General features: G+C 36.4%; 1 protein-coding gene across 3 annotated transcripts in view; it reads left to right on the top strand.

Moving 5' to 3' along the window:
• Positions 1–19,072, top strand: part of ADGRB3 (adhesion G protein-coupled receptor B3) — a 629,874-nt gene that overhangs the window by 325,336 nt on the left and 285,466 nt on the right. For all 3 annotated transcript variants that reach the window (XM_081140889.1, XM_081140888.1, XM_081140890.1), the window contains 2 exons: positions 12,332–12,481; positions 13,505–13,580. In XM_081140889.1, coding sequence (XP_080997015.1) covers positions 12,332–12,481; positions 13,505–13,580 — 226 coding nt within the window. The remainder of the gene's footprint in view (positions 1–12,331; positions 12,482–13,504; positions 13,581–19,072) is intronic.

Genomic DNA, 19,072 nt, shown 5'->3' on the forward strand with positions numbered 1-19,072 from the left:
GAGACTAAGATTCTGAAACATTTTCTTTACCACTGCAAAATTTCTTAATAATCAACTTCAGTGTTCATTTGGACTACTTTATTACTTTTTGAAATATAAACCTTTCTTCTTTTGAAGAATCTATTTATGTTATTTGAGAGCATTAATTCCCCTCTCCTTTTTTCCCTAAGTAGTCTCCTTTTTCTTTCCCTAAACTCATTGCCTGATTAACCCTCTTTTAGTTTTTTCTAACTCCTTCATTTTTTTTTCTTTACTTTCCCTAAAATGTATTAATAATCTCACTACAGAGGATAACCTCTATCATCTTTAAAATTTATTCTAAAAATTCATGCTATTTCAAAAATGTCATAGTGTGTTGGAAATATGGAATATTTATTTTTTAAATACCAATTCCTTATCAGAAAAATAAATATAGTATAATATAACTTAGACTATATAGATGACACAAAGTTGTAATGGTTGGTACACTCTTTTTAACTCCATATAAATTATTGCAGTGAAGTAAGACACTCAATTTAAGCTCAGAGTGTTTTTATGTGTTTGTGCGTACCTGTGTGGGGAGAGGAAGAGTAAAATATTGTTTGTTTGCAGATATTTGTTGGTTTATTTGGTTTGATGATCCAGATACTAAACTCTTCTAAACTTGATGATAAGGAAATGAAATTCACAAATATCTTTGTATCAATTAGTAATTGTTGTCAACACTCATTCTATATACTGTGTTTATATTCCAGCCATAGAGCCGTGAGTCTCTACCATAATGCCATTAGGATCTAAAGATTACGTTTGCAGCAGAGTGATCCCACACTGGTCTGTGATGGATTAATTATACTTGCTTCCGAGTGTGTTGTGGAATTAAGTGAGGGAAGGCACCAATGCTGGCACCCGGGTGCTCAGGAAATAGTGTCCGTATTACTACTATCTCCTCCTTTTTCCTCAAAAAATGACATTTGTTAGGCACATCTGTCTAACTTTAATTCTGTTTTGAAGAGGGCACAGGGCCCCTGATTCCTTTTTGACAAGATTAAGTGGCTAAAGTTCTACAACTTGAAATCACCTGCTGCTTCTTATGACATTATCTTAGAATCATGTTCTTAACCTTGCCCAGTCCCCCCTGTCAAGTTAAAATTAGTCTCTTCTTCAGTTCTTCCTTCCTTAAGTATATTAAATCAATATTTATCAAGTGTTTGCCAGGTACCAAAGTAGCCTTTGGTCACAAAGAGATGAGCCAGACTTGCCTGGCTTGGCTCCGCCCTTATGGAGGTTACACTCTGGTATAGGAAAGATACTAAGTTTTAAAAAATGAAACCTAAGTAAGTGAGTGAACGTGGACTTTGTATTATATGAAATGTAAGAAAAGAGCACTTTAAAAACAAAAATACATATGGATAGATAAATAGATATATACATATAATTTAAACTGTGGTAAATGATACGAAAAAGAGAGAAACCAGGATTCCTGACTTAGCCTGGGCGCAGTGGTGGGCTCGATGCCGGAAAGTTCTCCTCGGCGTTTAAGCCGAGGTCTGATGGTCGAGTAAGAATTTGCCGAGGGAGCAGTTGGTATGCAATGAGAGAGAGAGTGTGTGACGAGGGCAGTTGTTAGTGGGAAAAGTCCTGAGCTCACATCTAAGAAGAGAAGTCAAGGAAAGGTCATGGAGACCCTGGGAAGGCTTTCGTATCTTACACAAATGTAACTGAATCACGGGGAGGGGCGCAGTTCAACTCCGCTTGAGCAGGAACCCGCTGCCCGGGAGCGAGTGACTAGGAAAGGGCGCGGAGGGAAGCAGCCAGTACAGCGAGTGGTTTTAATGTAGGCAAGAAGTGATGGGCTATTGCGCGGCAGTCAGGGTGGAGAGAGGGAACACCCTCCAGCTGGTTCTGGGAGGGAAGCAGCAAGCGCAGTGAGGGGCTGGATCCGGGGAGGATGGGGGGAGGCCGCCTGCAGAGGGGAAGCTGCCTAAGGAAAGGACATTTTGGTGAGGGCTGGGTGGAGTCAGGAGTAGGCTTCGAACATGCTACCCTGGAGATGCCCGAGGACACCCAATGGAACGGTTCCAGGAGACAGTTTCGGAGTTGGGAGGAAACGCTCTTATACCCATTCTGCCCATCCTTAAGGGATTTGTGTGAAACGGGCATCTCACCTGGTTGTAATCTTTTTCTATGTAAGGACCTTTTTTAAAATTTTGAATCTTCCGCAGTATTTTACACCAGGCAGAGAACGGTCGAGGTGAAGAATGAAAGGAAACAGACATATATTGTGTCTGTCTTACTGTGTATAGGGAATGAACTAACTGCCTTTGGCTTAATCATCCTGAAAGGCTATTGATTTTTACAGATGGTCAAACTGAAGAGCAATTAAACGACCTGCCAAAGATCACAAACTAGTTGGAAAACTAATTCTGTCTCTGGGGCCCAAATATATCACGTTAAACCCCAGTGCCTCCTACTAAGCTCTTGGTAAACTCCATTCATTTAAAAAAAAATGGGACGTTCTGTCCAACACTACTACATGTTAGGATTCTATCATACAACAGTAAATAGGGAAAATCCCTCTCCTTTTGGCGTTTATAGTCTAGTGTGGGAGCCAGTCCACATAAACTAGACAATTTTTAACTATAAATAGGGCCATAAAGAAAATAAACAGTATGATATAATAGACAGGAATGGGTGGGAGTTGAATTTCTTTAGATGGGCCAGTGGAGACAGACTAAGCTCAGGAAAAAATAATTTAGCAGAAACTCTAGAATAAGAATAAAAAATAATGTTCTAGTTAGAGAGGAAAAGCTCTGTGGTGGAAAACAAAACAAAACAAAAAACTTGCTCCTCTTGACCAGGGTCTGCAAACAAGACAGTCATGTATAATGTGACTGCAGAAACAATACTGGTTACATAAGACAATATTTATTATATGATTAAATACCGTATATTCATGCATGATCATTCCTTTATGAGTGCTTTCACATCCCACTAGCAGAGTCGAAGAGTTGCAACAGGCCTGAGGGCCCACAAAGATGAAAATATTTACCTTTTGGTCTTTTATAGAAAAACTTTGCCAACAATTTTAGAATATGGCTTTCATATTTTTAGACCAATGGCCCTTCTCCATAACTTATAAAGCCTTTGGTTCCTTATAAAGCCAATCTGCCATTATTAAAATACCCCTCTGTTCCTGAGTTAGTTTACTATTGTTGTCTCTCTCTGTATGTGTGTGTGTGTATATATATATATCCTCCACTTATTTTTGGTGTCTTTCTCTGTTCATTTCTCTTTACCCTCTAAAAGTGAGCCTTTCCTATACTACATTTTGCAGCTTTCTTTCTGTCATCTCCTTGTTATCTGCAGAGCACACCATCTCATTTTGTTCAGGTGTCTGCACAAATGCCAGCTTACCAAAGAAGCTTTCCCTAAGCTTCCCAACTCCAATCGTCATTCTCTATCATATCATTTATCATTACTGGCATCCTATCTGGTTGCATTTATTTATTCCTTGCCTGCCTCTCCCCAGAGTCCATGCCAGGCCCCTGAGGGCAGACACTTTCACTGTTTTGTGCACTGGTGTATCTATAGTGCCCGGAACTGTGCCCAGCATGGAATAGGTGCTTAATACTTGTTGAACAAATGAATCTGTCCACTGTATTCTCTTTTTAGGAGAACTATCCATGTCTACACATCCACTATTACTTCTGATGCCAAAAGGCATCCAGTTTGCACCTCCAAGTTCTAAATTCGATCATGCTCCAGCTCTCCAGACCCCTTAGCCTACACTACCGTTTTCAGTCCCCTCTCCTACTCTAACTGAGCCTTTTATCCTGCTAAGAATGTTACCACTTCTCTGGGACATGTTGTTTCCTCCCTTCATGCTTTGCTCATGTCATCCCTCCTCCCCGGAGACTACTATTCTGACACTTCTGGAGCCACGCTCCCCTTTCCCAGGCCCTAAGGCCACCAAGGCAGTTTCCTCTTCTCTTAGCTCATAGGCAGCCATCCAACCACAGCCCAGTTGTGCCTCTTCAGAAAGGCCTTCCTTATGTTCCCTCTCATAACTTATTTCTTTCATGCCACCTATCACAATCTAGAACCATCTGAATTGTGTGCTCACTTAGCAGTTGTGTGTGTTCCCCCCTGGAGTATGAGCTCTTTCAGGGTGAAGAATTTGTGTCTCTTTTTCACTTGCTAAACCCTCAGTGAAGAACAGTGCTTGGAACACTCTTAGGGCTCAATAGAGGTTTGTAGGATGAATGAATTTCCAGAATGAATCTTCAGTCTGCAGTGATGTATTTTCTCCTTGCTGTTTTCACTTTCCATTGCTATTGCTCCTCTGGAAATGGATGATTCACTATCTTGGGAAGCCCTTGAATTGTTGACGTTAGTTGTTTCCTGCCTGATTGGTGTCTAACGCCTCATAATTTCCAGAATTATTTCTCTAGGAAGGTTTAAATGCCCGTAAATATCAAGACAATAACACACACACATACACACACACACGGAGTCAATCATACTGCATATACAAAAACTCTCATATATATTCTTTTATTTTGTTAAGTTTATTGAGGTGATATTGGTTAATGAAATCATATAGGTTTCAGGTTTATAACTTGGTTAATTATCATCTAGTGCTCCTTCCTCTGCAGCAACTCTGTTCTTGATTTCACTGGTTGGGAGAAGAGGAAGAGTTTATTTCCTAAAGCATTTTTTTATATTGATTTGTTTTTACTATTCAGGTATACATGCAAAAATGATTCTCACTTTACATTTTATTTTATATTTGTGCTAGGAGTAAAATCTTGAAGTATCAGGATAAAGAAGAATGTTTATCAGTGCCTGCTTTTAAAAGTTCACTAAACAGCCTGTTGAGGATTGACCCATGATGTAGGGGATCACAGTTCAATTCCCAGTCAGGGCACATGCCTGGATTGTGGGATCGATCCCCAGTAGTGGGCGTGCAGGAGGCAAATGATCAATGACTCATCATTGATGTTTCTCTCTCTCTCTCCTTCTCCCTTCCTCTTGCTGAAATCAATAAAGATATATTTTTTAAAAAGTCCACTAAACATACTCTTTAAAAACTGAAAGAAAATTGGTATAATCAGTTTAAACTTCCCTCACTATATTCTGTATAGCATAGAAAAGGAAAGGTAGTCAGGAAAAACATGCACTAGATAATAGAAAAAGTACACAAAGATGTTTTTTGAATGTAATTATCTTTAAAGGGAAAGTGTAATATTTCAAAATAGCTTCTCTAACATATTTCTAAAACAAAGGTAGGCCCACTTTTTCTGTAAAGGGCAAGTCAGTAACTACTTTAGGATTTGTGTGCCAGACAGTCTGTGCTGTAATTATCCAACTTGGCCACTGTTACATGAAAGCAGCCCTAGAGGACATATAAATGAATGGGTGTGTGTGTGTTCCAATAAAACTTTATTTGTAGACACTGGGGGTTGGATTTCATTAAATTTTTACATGCCAAGACATAATAATCTTAAAAAATATTTTTCCAACATTTAATAATGTGAAAACCACTTTTAACTACAAACCAAACAAAATAGCTGATAGGAGAGATTTGGCCTATGGGTTGTAGTTGGCCAGTCCCTAGACGAGACAGTTCAGCTTGAACGAAACCATGTGTATGGAGTACATGTACCACCTGTGTCAGCATAACTGCTTGTCGGGAAGTGGGAGGACCCAAGAAGAAGTAGATGATGTCCCCCATAGAGAGCACTAAAGTCTGGCAAAAAGACCATCAGCAGGAAAAAGAATCAGCTGTGCAGAGGCTCCCAGGCTTTGAAATGACTAAACAGAATGTAAACCTGATGAATCACAAACACTTTACAGATTTTTAAAAATTTTTTTTTTAAATGTTTTTGTTGATTTCAGAGAGAGGAAGGGAGAGTGAGAGGTAGAAACATCAATGATGGGAGAGAATTATCTATCAGCCGCCTCCTGCACGCCCCCTACTGGGGATTGAGCCCGCAATCCAGGAGTGTGCCCGGACCAGGAATCGAACTGTGACCTCCAGGTTCATGGGTTGACGCTCAACCACTGAGGCACACCAGCCAGGCAATTTACAAGTATTTTTTAAAAATTTTGATGCTGGAAAGGAACATGCAAAATGGTAATTAATTTAAAGTTTTAATACTTATAACATGTCAGTGAAACCAAAATGTTGAAAAAACTATCTTTGATATGCCATGCAGTTACTTTATTACTGCCTATTTAATTTGTCTACTTTTAAAAATAAGATGATCCCACTTTCCCTCTTTGGAAAAAAAAGTCTGTAAACTCCTAATGGGAAGAACATTTCTAAGTGTAAGAGCATTTAAGTCACTGTGTGCCGCACCCAGGACGTGGGGCTCCTGCGCTGTGTCATGGTGACCGTGGAGATGGAGCTGAGGACGCGCTGTCCGAGCGCCGGGTCCTTGCGGATGCCCCTGCACAGTTGCTTTGTTTCCCCGGGAAGTGATGGCTACACGCTGCTCTCTTTCTCTGTGGCCTTCACATTTCTCATTCCAGCCTTTTGGGAAGGTAGACAGAGTAAATGGGGCAACCAGGGTGAAGAAGAGAGGAAATAAAAGTCTTCCTGTGTGAATGTCGAAATACTTACTATAAACCGCTGTTTTAGAATTCTAAAATGTGATTTTTCATAGAGATGTGAGAAAATAAAGATTATGAAGATTATGCTGAACATATTTTTTATATACATATATGTGTATATATATATGTGTGTGTGTGTATATATATATATACATATATATATATGATCTCAATATCCTCTTTCGATAACCACCGTTCAGTGGTATCTAGTTTTGATCTCCTCTTGGACTACTAAAATAGCTTTATTTCCTCTACTTGGATCATTATGTCTGTCTTTTATAGTCAGTGCAAAAATATTACAGTGAGGCAAAGTAAATTTGCTGTTAATTTGTTAGGTAAAATCAAACTGCACCACAGAGTGCAAAATCATATTCAGGCAAATGAGATTTGAATATAATGTCACCATTTTACAGAGTCTGCTTCCTCATTTGTAAGGTGATGGTAGCGGTAACAATGAGGATACTGATAATAACAATATCTCCCAGGGTTGTCTTAAATAGTAATTAAAATACCATGTGTAAAGTGCTTGGCCAAATGTGTGGTGAGAGCAGTGCCTAGCACAGAGGAGGTATTTGATAAGTATTAATTGAATTATTGCACAATAAGTGTCAGCTGTTCTTCCCTTCCCTCCCAAATGCCCTCAGTACTTTACAAGGCACTCAACGTTGTTGTATAAATATAAAAACCACAGCTTTTTAAGCTGCTAAGTGCCAGGGGGTTACACTACATGTAGACTCTGCTCAATCCCTATGTGCTTGTTATGTGTACATGAAAAAAACTAGTTTTTTTAATCTTATTTTCATCCATCAACATCCTCATGCAGTAGGTAATATTATTGCCATGTTACAAAAGAGGAAATTGAGGCACAGAGAGGTTAGGCTAGTTGCCCAGTGTCACACACCATATAAGATGAACATGGAATTTATCTTCTAAAATGAGACATTTGAGAATGATAGGGGATGCTATTCATAATTATACAAACAGGGATAAACTGAGACTGCCCCCCCAAAAAAACTAGAACATTATAGTTACCCTAAAATACCAGGGATTTGAATCCAGGGCCCAGGTCCAGAGCCCACACTTAAGCCATTCTGGTAAACTGCCATTTCCCTGTCTTGGCCTTCCTTTGCCCATTTTGCATCTTCCTGCAGCATCCATTCATGCACTTTGGCTCCACAGTGTTTTCCTTCCACACGCCTTCCATTTTTATCCATGATGCAACTGGTGTACAAATTAATTAACTCTAACTTGTTTGTGTATCATTTACATTATAAGGATGAATAAAACATAATCCCTATCCTTCAGGATCTCGGTAAAAGCAAAGGGGTAAAACCTCATGATTTTCCTCAGGAACAAGGTTAGAAGCGCCACCCTGCATCGATGAAGCAAAGGAGGGCTCAGTGGTTGCCAAAAAGAAACAAAAAATGATAAAAACGGCTCATGTGCTTTTAGATCCATCTGTAAATATTCCCTATTCTTTCTGATGAGCAAAAATCTATACTGAACGTGAATCCTTTAAGAACTTGGCCCATAACAGACACGATGCTCTCAAAGGAATTCTGTGCTGCATACCCAATTCAAAATAGAGACAAAATAGATCCAGAGACATAGAAGCATGAACAGACTGAGGGATCTCAGAGGGAAGGAGGGAGTGGGGGAGTGGCTGGGGAGAGATCAATCAAACAACTTATATGCTTATAAGCATAACCTTTGGACACAGATATTGGTCTGGGGAAGGCCTGGGGGTGGGGTGGATGCGGGGTGGAGGGGATCATTGGGGGAAAAGGGGGACATCTGTAATACTTTCAACAATATAGATAAATTAAAAAAATAGAAAATAAAATAATTTAAAAACAAAAGTATTAAAATTGCAAAATGAAAATGCAGCTGGTTTTGCACTGAAGTTTGTCAGCGATGAGCCACCTATTTTTATTGCATAAGAAATCAAATCTAGTGTTGTAATGAAAACACAATACAGTGAATTTAGAGTAATTCTTGGAGCATTCAAAAGATGTTCCTATTTGTTCAGGGACACTGTGTCCTTTGAGTTTTCTTCTAAGTACTTTAACTTCTGTAAGAAAAGCATTTTCTCTGCTCAACTTCACTAACCATCAGAGAGATGCAAATTAAAACCACTATGAGATATCACCTCACACCTGTCAGAATGGCTCCGTCAATAAATCAGCAAACAACAAGTGCTGTCGAGGGTGTGGAGAAAGGGGACCCTAGTGCACTGCTGGTGGGAATGCAGACTGGCGCAGCCACTATGGAAAACAGTATGGAGTTACCTCAAAAAATTAAAAATGGAGCTGCCTTTTGGCCCAGTGATCCCACTTCTGGGAATATATCTTAAGGAACCCGAAACACTAATTAGAAAGAATATATGTACCCCAATGTTCATAACAGCACAATTTACAATAGCTAAGATCTGGAAATGGCCCAAATGGCCATCAGTAGATGAGTGGATAAAAAAAGTTGTGTGACATTTACACTGTGGAGTACTATTCGACTGTTAAAAAAAGAAATTGTACCTTTTATGGCAACATGGATGGACCAGGAGATGATTATGCCAAGTGAAATAAGCCAGTAGGGGAAAGACAAATACCATGTGATCCTACTTATATGTGGCATCTAATGGACAAAATAAACTGATGAACAAAATAGAGCTAGAGGCATGGATACATGGAAGAAACTGACAGCTGTCATAGGGGAGGGAGGAGGGGAGGTCAGGATGAAAGAAGGTGAAGGGATTAAGCAAAAACACAGGCACACACATATGTATATATATATATAAAACACACAGACACAGACACCAGTGTGGTGATAGCCAGAGGGAAAGGGGGGTGGAGGGTAGGTGGAGGTGGGCAAAGGTGGGGGAAGGGGGCACAGAAACCGACTTGACTTTGGGCGATGGGCACACGATGCAGTGTGCAGATGATGTTTTATTGCGTTGTACACTTGGAATCTATATGGTTTTGTGAACCAATATTAAACCAATAAATTTAATAAAATTTTAAAATGGCATTTTCTCAACTTTTGAGGAAAGTTGCTCTATCATTGAAACACCCACAATGACTGGTTTTAATGCAGAAATTGTTACAGAGCCAAAGTATATAGATTTGTGCCTGTGCTTTGCATTTAGATCCCTTTGTCAGCCCAGGAGGCATATTTACACTTTACATAGTTTAAGATGTTCATTTTTAATTTTACCTCTTTAGTGTTCACTTAACATATGAGCTTCCGAGTTCTCTAAGGACTGTAAATGCATCTAAATTTTACGTAAGGGTTTTGGACAGTGAAGCTGGGTCAAGAAGGGAAAGAATTGATGTTTAGTTGGGTCCAAGTGTCTGGTACAGGGACTGAAAGAAGCAGGACATAAAAGTCATCTTTAAATTATTTTTGCTATGTGGAAATAGGTTTTCTGGTTAATCAGTGCAGGGTCCTGAAAAACCACAAAATCTTCTTAAGTATCTTCCTAGGTACATTTAAGGTAAAGATGTATAATTTTAAATACTTCATATTTTAAGGAACATGTATGTTGATAATTTGAAGGCTACCATTTGAATCTATGAAGTAATATCCTTTTTATAACGTATTTATTGAAAATACCATCTTTAAAACATCATTCCTACTAAAATTAGTGAATAAATATTTGCTTTTATGTATTCTTTATGCTCAGAACTATTCAATTCAAAGGACTTTTGCACAAATTAGTGATCCTAATTTATTTTTATATTCCTTTAATCTAGACTGTGTTCAAAAGTACAGTCTAATCTATATAGTCATAATTGAAAAGCCAGTGTACCTCTAATTAAAGAATGAATGCATTTTATAAAGTGAGATAGTTGCACTATAAATATAACACTTTTATATATTTAATAATATGGTATTAGACTAGTATTTATTTGGGATGAAGTGATATATAGTTGATAGAAAATATGTCTTCTCCATTTGCTATTTCTTCTTTCTGTTTGTTTATTTTTTTCTATTCAATATATATAGAAACAGGAATTATTAGACTTCAAGGCCCAGCAATTTGTCTCTTATTTTCCTTTATCATAGGAACCAGTTGTGTGATAGTAAAAAAATCTTGATTTCTCTTCACCAGTTTTTACAGCAGAGAGGTGAAATAAATCTCCTTTAACACCAAGACAACTAAAGTTAGAATGAAGGAATTTGAAGTGGATGAACTTAGCTTTGCACGTTGAATAGAGCTGACTTTACAGTAGGACCCTTAGACAGAATGTGCCACAATGTGCTGACCCGTCCACCTATATTCAGTGGAGGATTTGGACCGTAAGGACACTTGACCTAGGTTATTTATGGACAACAAAGAGTATATGGTTTGAAAAATTAAATAAATTAAAATAATTAGAGATGTTATCCCAAAACAGAATTTAATATCCATAACTAATTTATGTACCCTTTTTCCTTCACCATTTAGTTACAAAATCCCTTTTTAGGCTTATTATATTAAATTACAGGCCAAATGAAACTCCATCTGATGCTGGTAATGGATGTGTAGAATAGCCTGAAAGTACTTTAATAAAATACAATAATACATAACCAATTTAATTTCGAACTCAGCCAGTAGTGAAGTAATATATTTACACAACTAATATTGTTATCTTCGTCATTTTCACCCTCTCTTGATTTAAAATTACAAGTTTTTTTAGAATGAAATCCACTTATGAGGAGCCTAATGGTTTCTTACCTTAGCTTTCCTATTGTGATAGCTTTTAGAGATTCCCTATCATCTTTCCATTTAAATCCTGCATAGGGCACCTAAAACTTTAATCTAGAACAACTATGGACCTATGTAATAGTTATAAAAATTACATTGCTTAATTGAAATATGTATAATCAATAAGTGCTTAATTAATTATCATCATAGTTTTATATGTATTTATATGTATATTTATGTATGTATATTTAATGAATATTTAATAATATTGAATATATATATATGTATATATATATATAAAACAATATATATCCAGGCATTATCAAACATATTCATTGTTTTTTCAATATATTAAAATATTTATTGCAAGTAAGACACAGTTCTTTATTCATATATATATATACATTTATTACTTTCAATTGTGGGGTTACATTTTAAGAATTGTTCCTTAGTGCTGTATTTATTTACTATTTCTGCATATTATATTGGTCCTGTGGTTATAGCATTCATGGTGCTTAATTATTTACATTCTGACAGTTCTGATCCCCAGAGCAATATGGCTTTGTTTTCCATGTCTTTGTGGTATCCCATCTAATCCATAAATGATTTGTCCCAGAGACAATGTTCAGATGTAAATACAGCATATTTGTTGTGAAGATAAAGCTCAGATTTAAATGCAAATTCTAGTCTATGAATCAAGTGTGTTAATCAGAATATTTAACAAAAAATAAGCATAGGCATTGAACAATTGAAATGGAGGCCTGCCGTGAATAACTAGCATGGTGGTACCTGCTGGTACTATTGGAATATCCACTGAACCATTGACCATCATTGTATGATTCCTGCTGAGAGCAACAAAAACCTAGATTGATAAGTTAAAGAACCAGCAACCTTAATGAATATTGTCTAATAAGAAGAAATAAGTCTGTTTTATAACTCTGATAAATATAATTTTCACTTGAAATTTTATTTTGAATATACTGCAAGGTTTAATGTGAACAATTTTGCTTACACTGGGACATTTTAGTTGATATTATTACTATTTTTTAATAGTGGCTAGCATTCAGAAGCTTCCTGCAGCCTCTGTTCTGACGGACATCAACTTCCCGATGAAAGGACGGAAGGGAATGGTTGACTGGGCAAGAAACTCAGAAGATCGGGTAGTCATTCCTAAAAGCATTTTCACGCCTTTGTCATCAAAAGGTATGTATGTGAGATAATTTGGGTTTTGAACAACACATTTCTCATAAGATCATTTAATAAAAGTCTATAGAGTTGTATGCTTGAAACCTGTATAGTTTTATTAACCAATGTCATCCTAATAAATTCAATAAAAATTTATTAAAAAAATCTATTCTTAAACAGGACTCCAAGTATAGTATTCCATAGAGCCTAAGGAAAATTAATAAAAAGGTAAATATTAAAAAAAATAAAAGTTTACAAAATAAAAGCCTAGACATAAACCTCCATATATTTAGAAACAGTCTCTAAACTAAAATAAACTAATTTTGTATATATAGGAAACATATTTATTTGGTCTTTAAATCTATGAATTTACTGAAGCAAAGGATCTATTAAAATGGAAAAAAACACAAATACAGATTATAGAACTACTCTTGACATGATCAAATTTCAGTATCAACAGTCTTCTCCCAGGGTAAAGCCTGTGGCCTAATGTTTTAACTTTAGGTAATGAAAACGTGTTGCATTTTCCATGCAAAGTAATTTTTATTTCTTCCTCCTCACATTTGCTTTGGTTTGAAGATATTGTTTTGGTATATAAAAACAAATGTAAGAAAATGTTAAATTTTAAGAACATCTTCATTAGTCTTTAAAATTAATGTCTATTTTCAACAGTGACATTGTGATCTTAACTTTTACCTCGGAAATTTTGATCACATGACTTAGAGCTGCAAAAGGAGAATTGGCTGTCTTTCCCCATAGCTTTGAGTGTTTAAACTCACTAGCTGCAACTGAAGGAGCTTCTTATCTTAACCTGATGGACGGTTACTTTCTGACACAAACCACTGACAACACATCTTTTAGCGCTTCGGTTAATGTGTAGAGTGGGGGGGATCGCCTGCCCATTCATGGTTGGGAAGGCATCTCTTCTAGCCTTGCATCAGCAAGTCATGGAATCCCCTTGTAATCAGTAGATTAAAGTTTTATAAGACATAGTGTTTTTCTTGCTGTTTTGCTAATATTTTCAAATCTCATTCTTCCTAGAATTAGATGAATCATCGGTATTTGTTCTCGGAGCGGTCCTGTACAAAAACTTAGATCTAATTTTGCCCACTCTGAGGTAAGCTGCAAAGTTATAAGCTGTTGTAACCTTTGTAAATTATTTAAAAATTATATGGTTGTAGCTCAATCTATGAAAATAGTGAAACAAGCTTTGGTAATACAAAGGACTGTTTCTTAAATGAAATAGAAAATACCAACTTAATGAACAGCTTATTGGCATATTATGCACTTCAGAACAACTAGAAAAGACTATTTTGGTCTTTAATTATAGCCCTACAATTATTTTGTAACTAATCATGACTTGCCTTAAGCCTGAGAGAAAAAAAAAAAGGAAAAACCTCAAGTCCCTATAACAGAATGGGTTGTTTTAAAATTAATGTCTTCTCTATTTATTTTTACTTAATGGTACTGTTCATCAACATTGCATGAAATTAAAAGAATGTCATGATGACTGGGAATACATGTTTTTTCCTTCATTTGCACAAGATCTCAATTTGTTTCTAAATAAATACTCAATTACAGTTACATTAAGAAAAAGTGCTATTGTTTAATTAAAGCACTATTTTTGGAAGAAATCTATTCATTTCTTCCAGTCATTAAAAGAAGCAATTACAAATAGTAACTCTACCAACATTCATTTGTTCTACTGTCTTAACTACTTTACCTGATCTCACAGACATCATTCACTTCTATTTGGATGACGATGTTGCCACTCATGATCACCCATCTCCTCCACGCCTCTTTTTGGCGGACTGAGGCAAAGTTATATTTCCATTCAACACAGCCCCATTTGCAGCGAGCTCTTACACCTTCATGAATAAAGCTTCACATTTTTAGGAAGGAGAGATTGTGAATGATGTGTACAGTTGTACCAGGGGCATAACAAATGGTCTAATAAATAAAACCAATTAGAGTTCAGTCCAGCAGAAAAAAGCCTCCCAAGGAAGCAACTAAGTTTTTGTAGCTGCAACGAGTAGTCGCAATTCTTTGGAGAAAGTCTACGTACAGCGAATTATTAACATAGTTGGTGAGTCATCAAGAGTCCCACTCGAGACAGTGCAGGTCCTCTTTCACCCACAGAGACAGTTATGGGAAATGCAGCCTTCGTTACCTCTCTTTTCTGGACGGAATTTGGGCTTTCTGAATTTGAAAGGTTTATGTGTGATTTTGTTCTACTCATAACAAATTTTCAAAACTAATAGGTTCACTCTCAACTTTTTCACTGGCTTTATTAAAACACATGTACAACTACTCACAGATAAAACTGATTTATAACGGTGCTGCCTCTTTGTGTGTTGTTCATTTGAGGGGAAATGAGCTGAAGTTAAAAGTACGCAGGAACTCAACGTTAGACACTTATTTCCACAGAGTTCATTTGTGTGAAGCTCATCTTTCAAGAAATCTAGACAATACTTAGAATCAGATGACTTGGGCTTTAATTTCAATTTAACGTAACAAAAAATTTATAAACTTGTCCTCTCACTGAGTAATCATCTGCCTTCAGTTCAACTTTAAAAATAGAAGCACTCTATGTGCCATTTCCCCCTATTTACTGCTGAGGGGTATAGTGAATGCAAATAAAATAGTCACCATAAAATGCTTTAGATTGTGAATTCATTTCCTTACTTCACTAACAAAGTTGAGTTATGATGAATCGTGTTTTGTGTTACACAATAGAGCTCAATCACCTACACAAATGAAATCAGGTCATTCCAAGTTTCATAAATTTATACAACCAAGGGAATTGGAAATTTATCTAGGGATATCAGCCTTTTGTAAAAAGAAAACAACACATTTATTTAGTGTTTCAGCATTTTTAAAAACCATGACAGAGGCAGTGGTCATTACAGCTGGTGGGTAGATTAATGGATGCATTGTGGGTGATTCCATGGATAGAGCAGGGAATCATTTGGATCCTTGAATATCCTCTAATATCACCTGTGATACAAAGGGATTCAGATTAGCCTTTGGGCAAGTCACTTACTTTTTTAATAAAGAAATTGCAGGGTTGAACTCAAAGGTTTTTTTCAATCTCAAAAATTCCCTGTCTTTATTACAGTAAAATTCTGACATTTTGGACTTCTACCATACGCTTTAGCTTAAGTCTGTAATAACCTTTGAATAAGAATTATAGATATGTATACCTACTCATACTTTCTATGTACAAAATAATTAAGTCAATGACTATGGGAAAACAATATTCACATTTAGATTCATTGACCAGATATATGGCAATAGAATGCTCAAAATGAAAGGTTTAAGTACTATTTGAAAAATGAAATACTAGCATTTATTTCTCATTTTCTTTTATTTTGTGCAGTAGAATAATATAAGGGAGCATTTTTAGGCTTGTTATTTCTCCTTTTCAGAATATTGTTTCAGAAAGTTTCGTGAATAATCATACCAAATATAGACCTACTAAATAAAATTAAGTCTTTTCACAGACAAGGGTGATGTCTTGTTTTATAGTCACTTAACAAACATTTCCTAAGCAGCAAACCTGCTAACCTTAATATCTTAATTCTTTTAAATCTCCTGTAAGGTCTAAACTCCCAGAACAATGCTTAATAAATAATAAAGGTCCAAGAAATGTTTACTGGGATAATTATCTTACATGATAGGATATCCCATATGAGCCATTTTTAAAAATAAGATACTTAGAAATTTGGTGTTTAAGCTATAAAAATATATTAGGAACATGGGACTAAAATACATATATCTTGTTGCTTATTGTATAAATTTGACTGAGTTGGCCTGGCCAGCATGGCTCAGTGGATGAGCATTGACCTATGAACCAAGAGGTCACCTTTCAATTCCCTCTCAGGGCACAGGCCGGGTTTGCAGGCTCCATCCCCAATAGGGGCGTGCAGGAGACTATCAATCAATTATTCTCATCACTGATGTTTCTATCTCTCTCCCCCTCTCCCTTCCTCTCTCTGAAATCAATAAAAAGATTAAAATGAATGAATGAATGAATGAATGAATGAATGAATAAATTTGACTGAGTTGAACCCAATAGGAAATATCTTCTCATTCAAATTTTTAAAATATATACAAATTTGCTCTATGTTTACTTATTATTTACCAAATTTTCATAACACGTCTTCCACAGTGATCATTTTCCTAATTATCTGTTGAAGCTTTTGCAGCCAACTTTCCCATCCACAGAATAATGTTAGGGTTGCTGTTAAGTTTCCAGAGATTTTATATTTTGATATTCTCATTTTCAAAACAATACTTTGCATAATTTTCCTCGTGGGGACTAGGAAGAAGAACTTCACATAATGTTTTGAAAAGATATAATTTAGAAAGTTTTCTTCATACAAAGACAGAAATAACTGTATGTTGACTCTTTTATTTAAATACTTCTTTTCTTCTCTTGCCCTAATACGCATTTAGCTATTCTTCCAGAGCTGCAATTTTTATTTTACTGTTTCACTGTCTTCCCTTTTATAATAAAGCATATTCAAATTATCTCTTCCAATGTATGAAATATGTTCTACTTGAGTCCAAACTAAATATGCGCTATTCTTAGCCTCCCACTTTTATTCTTCAGAATAATTTCTTAGAGTTATAAGGCATAGAACCAGTGGATGTTAATGCTGAAAGGCCCTCTAAAGGTTAATACCCTCCAGAACTCTAATTTTACAGATGAGATAACTGAGCTCCTTATTGCTTCAGTGACCTGCCCAAGCTTATATGTCTGGTAGGTGACTGAGTTCTAATCCAACTCGAGTCTTCTGTCTGCCAAACCCAAGACTCTCCCACTGTTTTGCTTCCTCTATGTGGCTAATATCCATTCCTTTTAGGCAGTACAGCCATGAACCTCTATATTTGTGTGAACGCCCATGTATCTCCTGCAGAAAATCTTGTAAGGCCCACAAGAAGGTAGATATGCGTTGGCAGGCTCAAGGAGACTTGGGGTCCCCTTGGTGGCCCCAACTCAGGCTATTGACGCTAAGGCCAGAGGCTGTCACTCTTCCCACTCCCTCTGTATCGCTTTTGGGCCTGACAGATGAAGGCTAGCCAGCCTCGGTCAGAGAGTCCTTAGGGGGAGGCGAGGCCACCTACACACAGGCCCCACTCATGTCAAGGAACTATCAACCATTCATAACCTGGTGAATACTTCAACTGCTGCTGAGGATTTTAAACTGTAATAAACTTTTAATAGGACAATTTGACAATATCAAGATTCTTTAAAAGTCCATTGTCATTGATACAGAAATACTTCTTCTAAAAATTGATTTTATGGAAATTTTCTCTAAGGAAAAAAAGGTGCATCCAAACATACACACTCAGGCCAAAGAGTTCAAGAAACAATTGTAAACAATCCACTTTCTGACTCATTTAATAAAGTCAGGTTTCAGTTTTGTAGGAAAATTGCAATACTTTTGAGTATAGGACCAATGTGTAGTTCTCCTTGTAGGATGACATATAAAAGATATAATCCTGTTAAAAAATAATAATAAGCACTTTAATATAGCTATTAACGTTCAGGATATTATGAAGGATCTAATTAAAATTATATGCAAATTCCGCTATTATTAAAATGCCAGGAAAAATAGAGCTGAACAAAAAACAACAATATTCTCATAAGTCAGTGGTTGTTTGAAAATTATCTTTTAAAAAGGAACAAATTTCGATAATGCAAAATCACATGAATTTGCTGTCAAGTGCGCCAACCTAATGAAGATAAATCATGCTGCATTTTTTTTTATATTTAGGAAACAGAATTCATTTGAGTTTCCAATATTATAGGAATTAAAAGCAATCAGGAAAGCAATGGAACTAAATAATATTGGAAATAATAAAGAAATGAAAACCTAATCACTTTCATACCAGTAAGTTCTGAAGGCAATCAGCCTAAAGTAGTCAATTCTCTCAAGAGCACCTGCTCTTCAGTTTTAGGCTCTAACATTTGATCCTTCGGTCTTCATTCTGAGCTTGCCATGAAATACTGTAGTTTCGTGATGTTCTGTATCTTTTTATAATGTCCTATAATGAGGAAATTAAAATCATCCACGGGGATAACAAATTTGCATGACTAATGCTTTGAAATATTGTGATATCACATAGCAGTATATCATTTACAAAAATCTGAGTTTAATTTAGTCATACCTTTTTTAAAAGAATAGTTTATTGATTTTTAGAGAGAGGGGAAAGGAGAGAGAGAGAGAAACATCAATGTGAGAGTGTAGCATCCATCAGGTGCCTCCTGCATGGCCACCACTGGGGATCAAGCTGAGGACAGAACCAGTGACCTCCTGGTGCATAGGACAACTCTCAGCCAACTGAGCCACACCAGGCAGCCTAGTGATACATTGTAAAAGTGAATTTAAATCCGACTACGTAGCTTCTTTGTGGTTTTAAGTGTTAACATTTAGCAAATCTAACTTGAAATTCTATTTAGTTTTCAATGCTCTGTTAGCCCAACCCTACGCTTTAGCAGCTATGAGCCCATTTTAGTTTTAAAGACAAACGTATATAACTTAATAATTTTGATGAAGTCCCCAGTTCCTAGAATATATATGAAATCATCTGTTTTATTTT

The sequence above is a fragment of the Miniopterus schreibersii genome (genome assembly GCF_964146895.1).
Source record: "Miniopterus schreibersii genome assembly, chromosome: 6".
NCBI classification, from domain to species: Eukaryota; Metazoa; Chordata; class Mammalia; order Chiroptera; family Miniopteridae; genus Miniopterus; species Miniopterus schreibersii.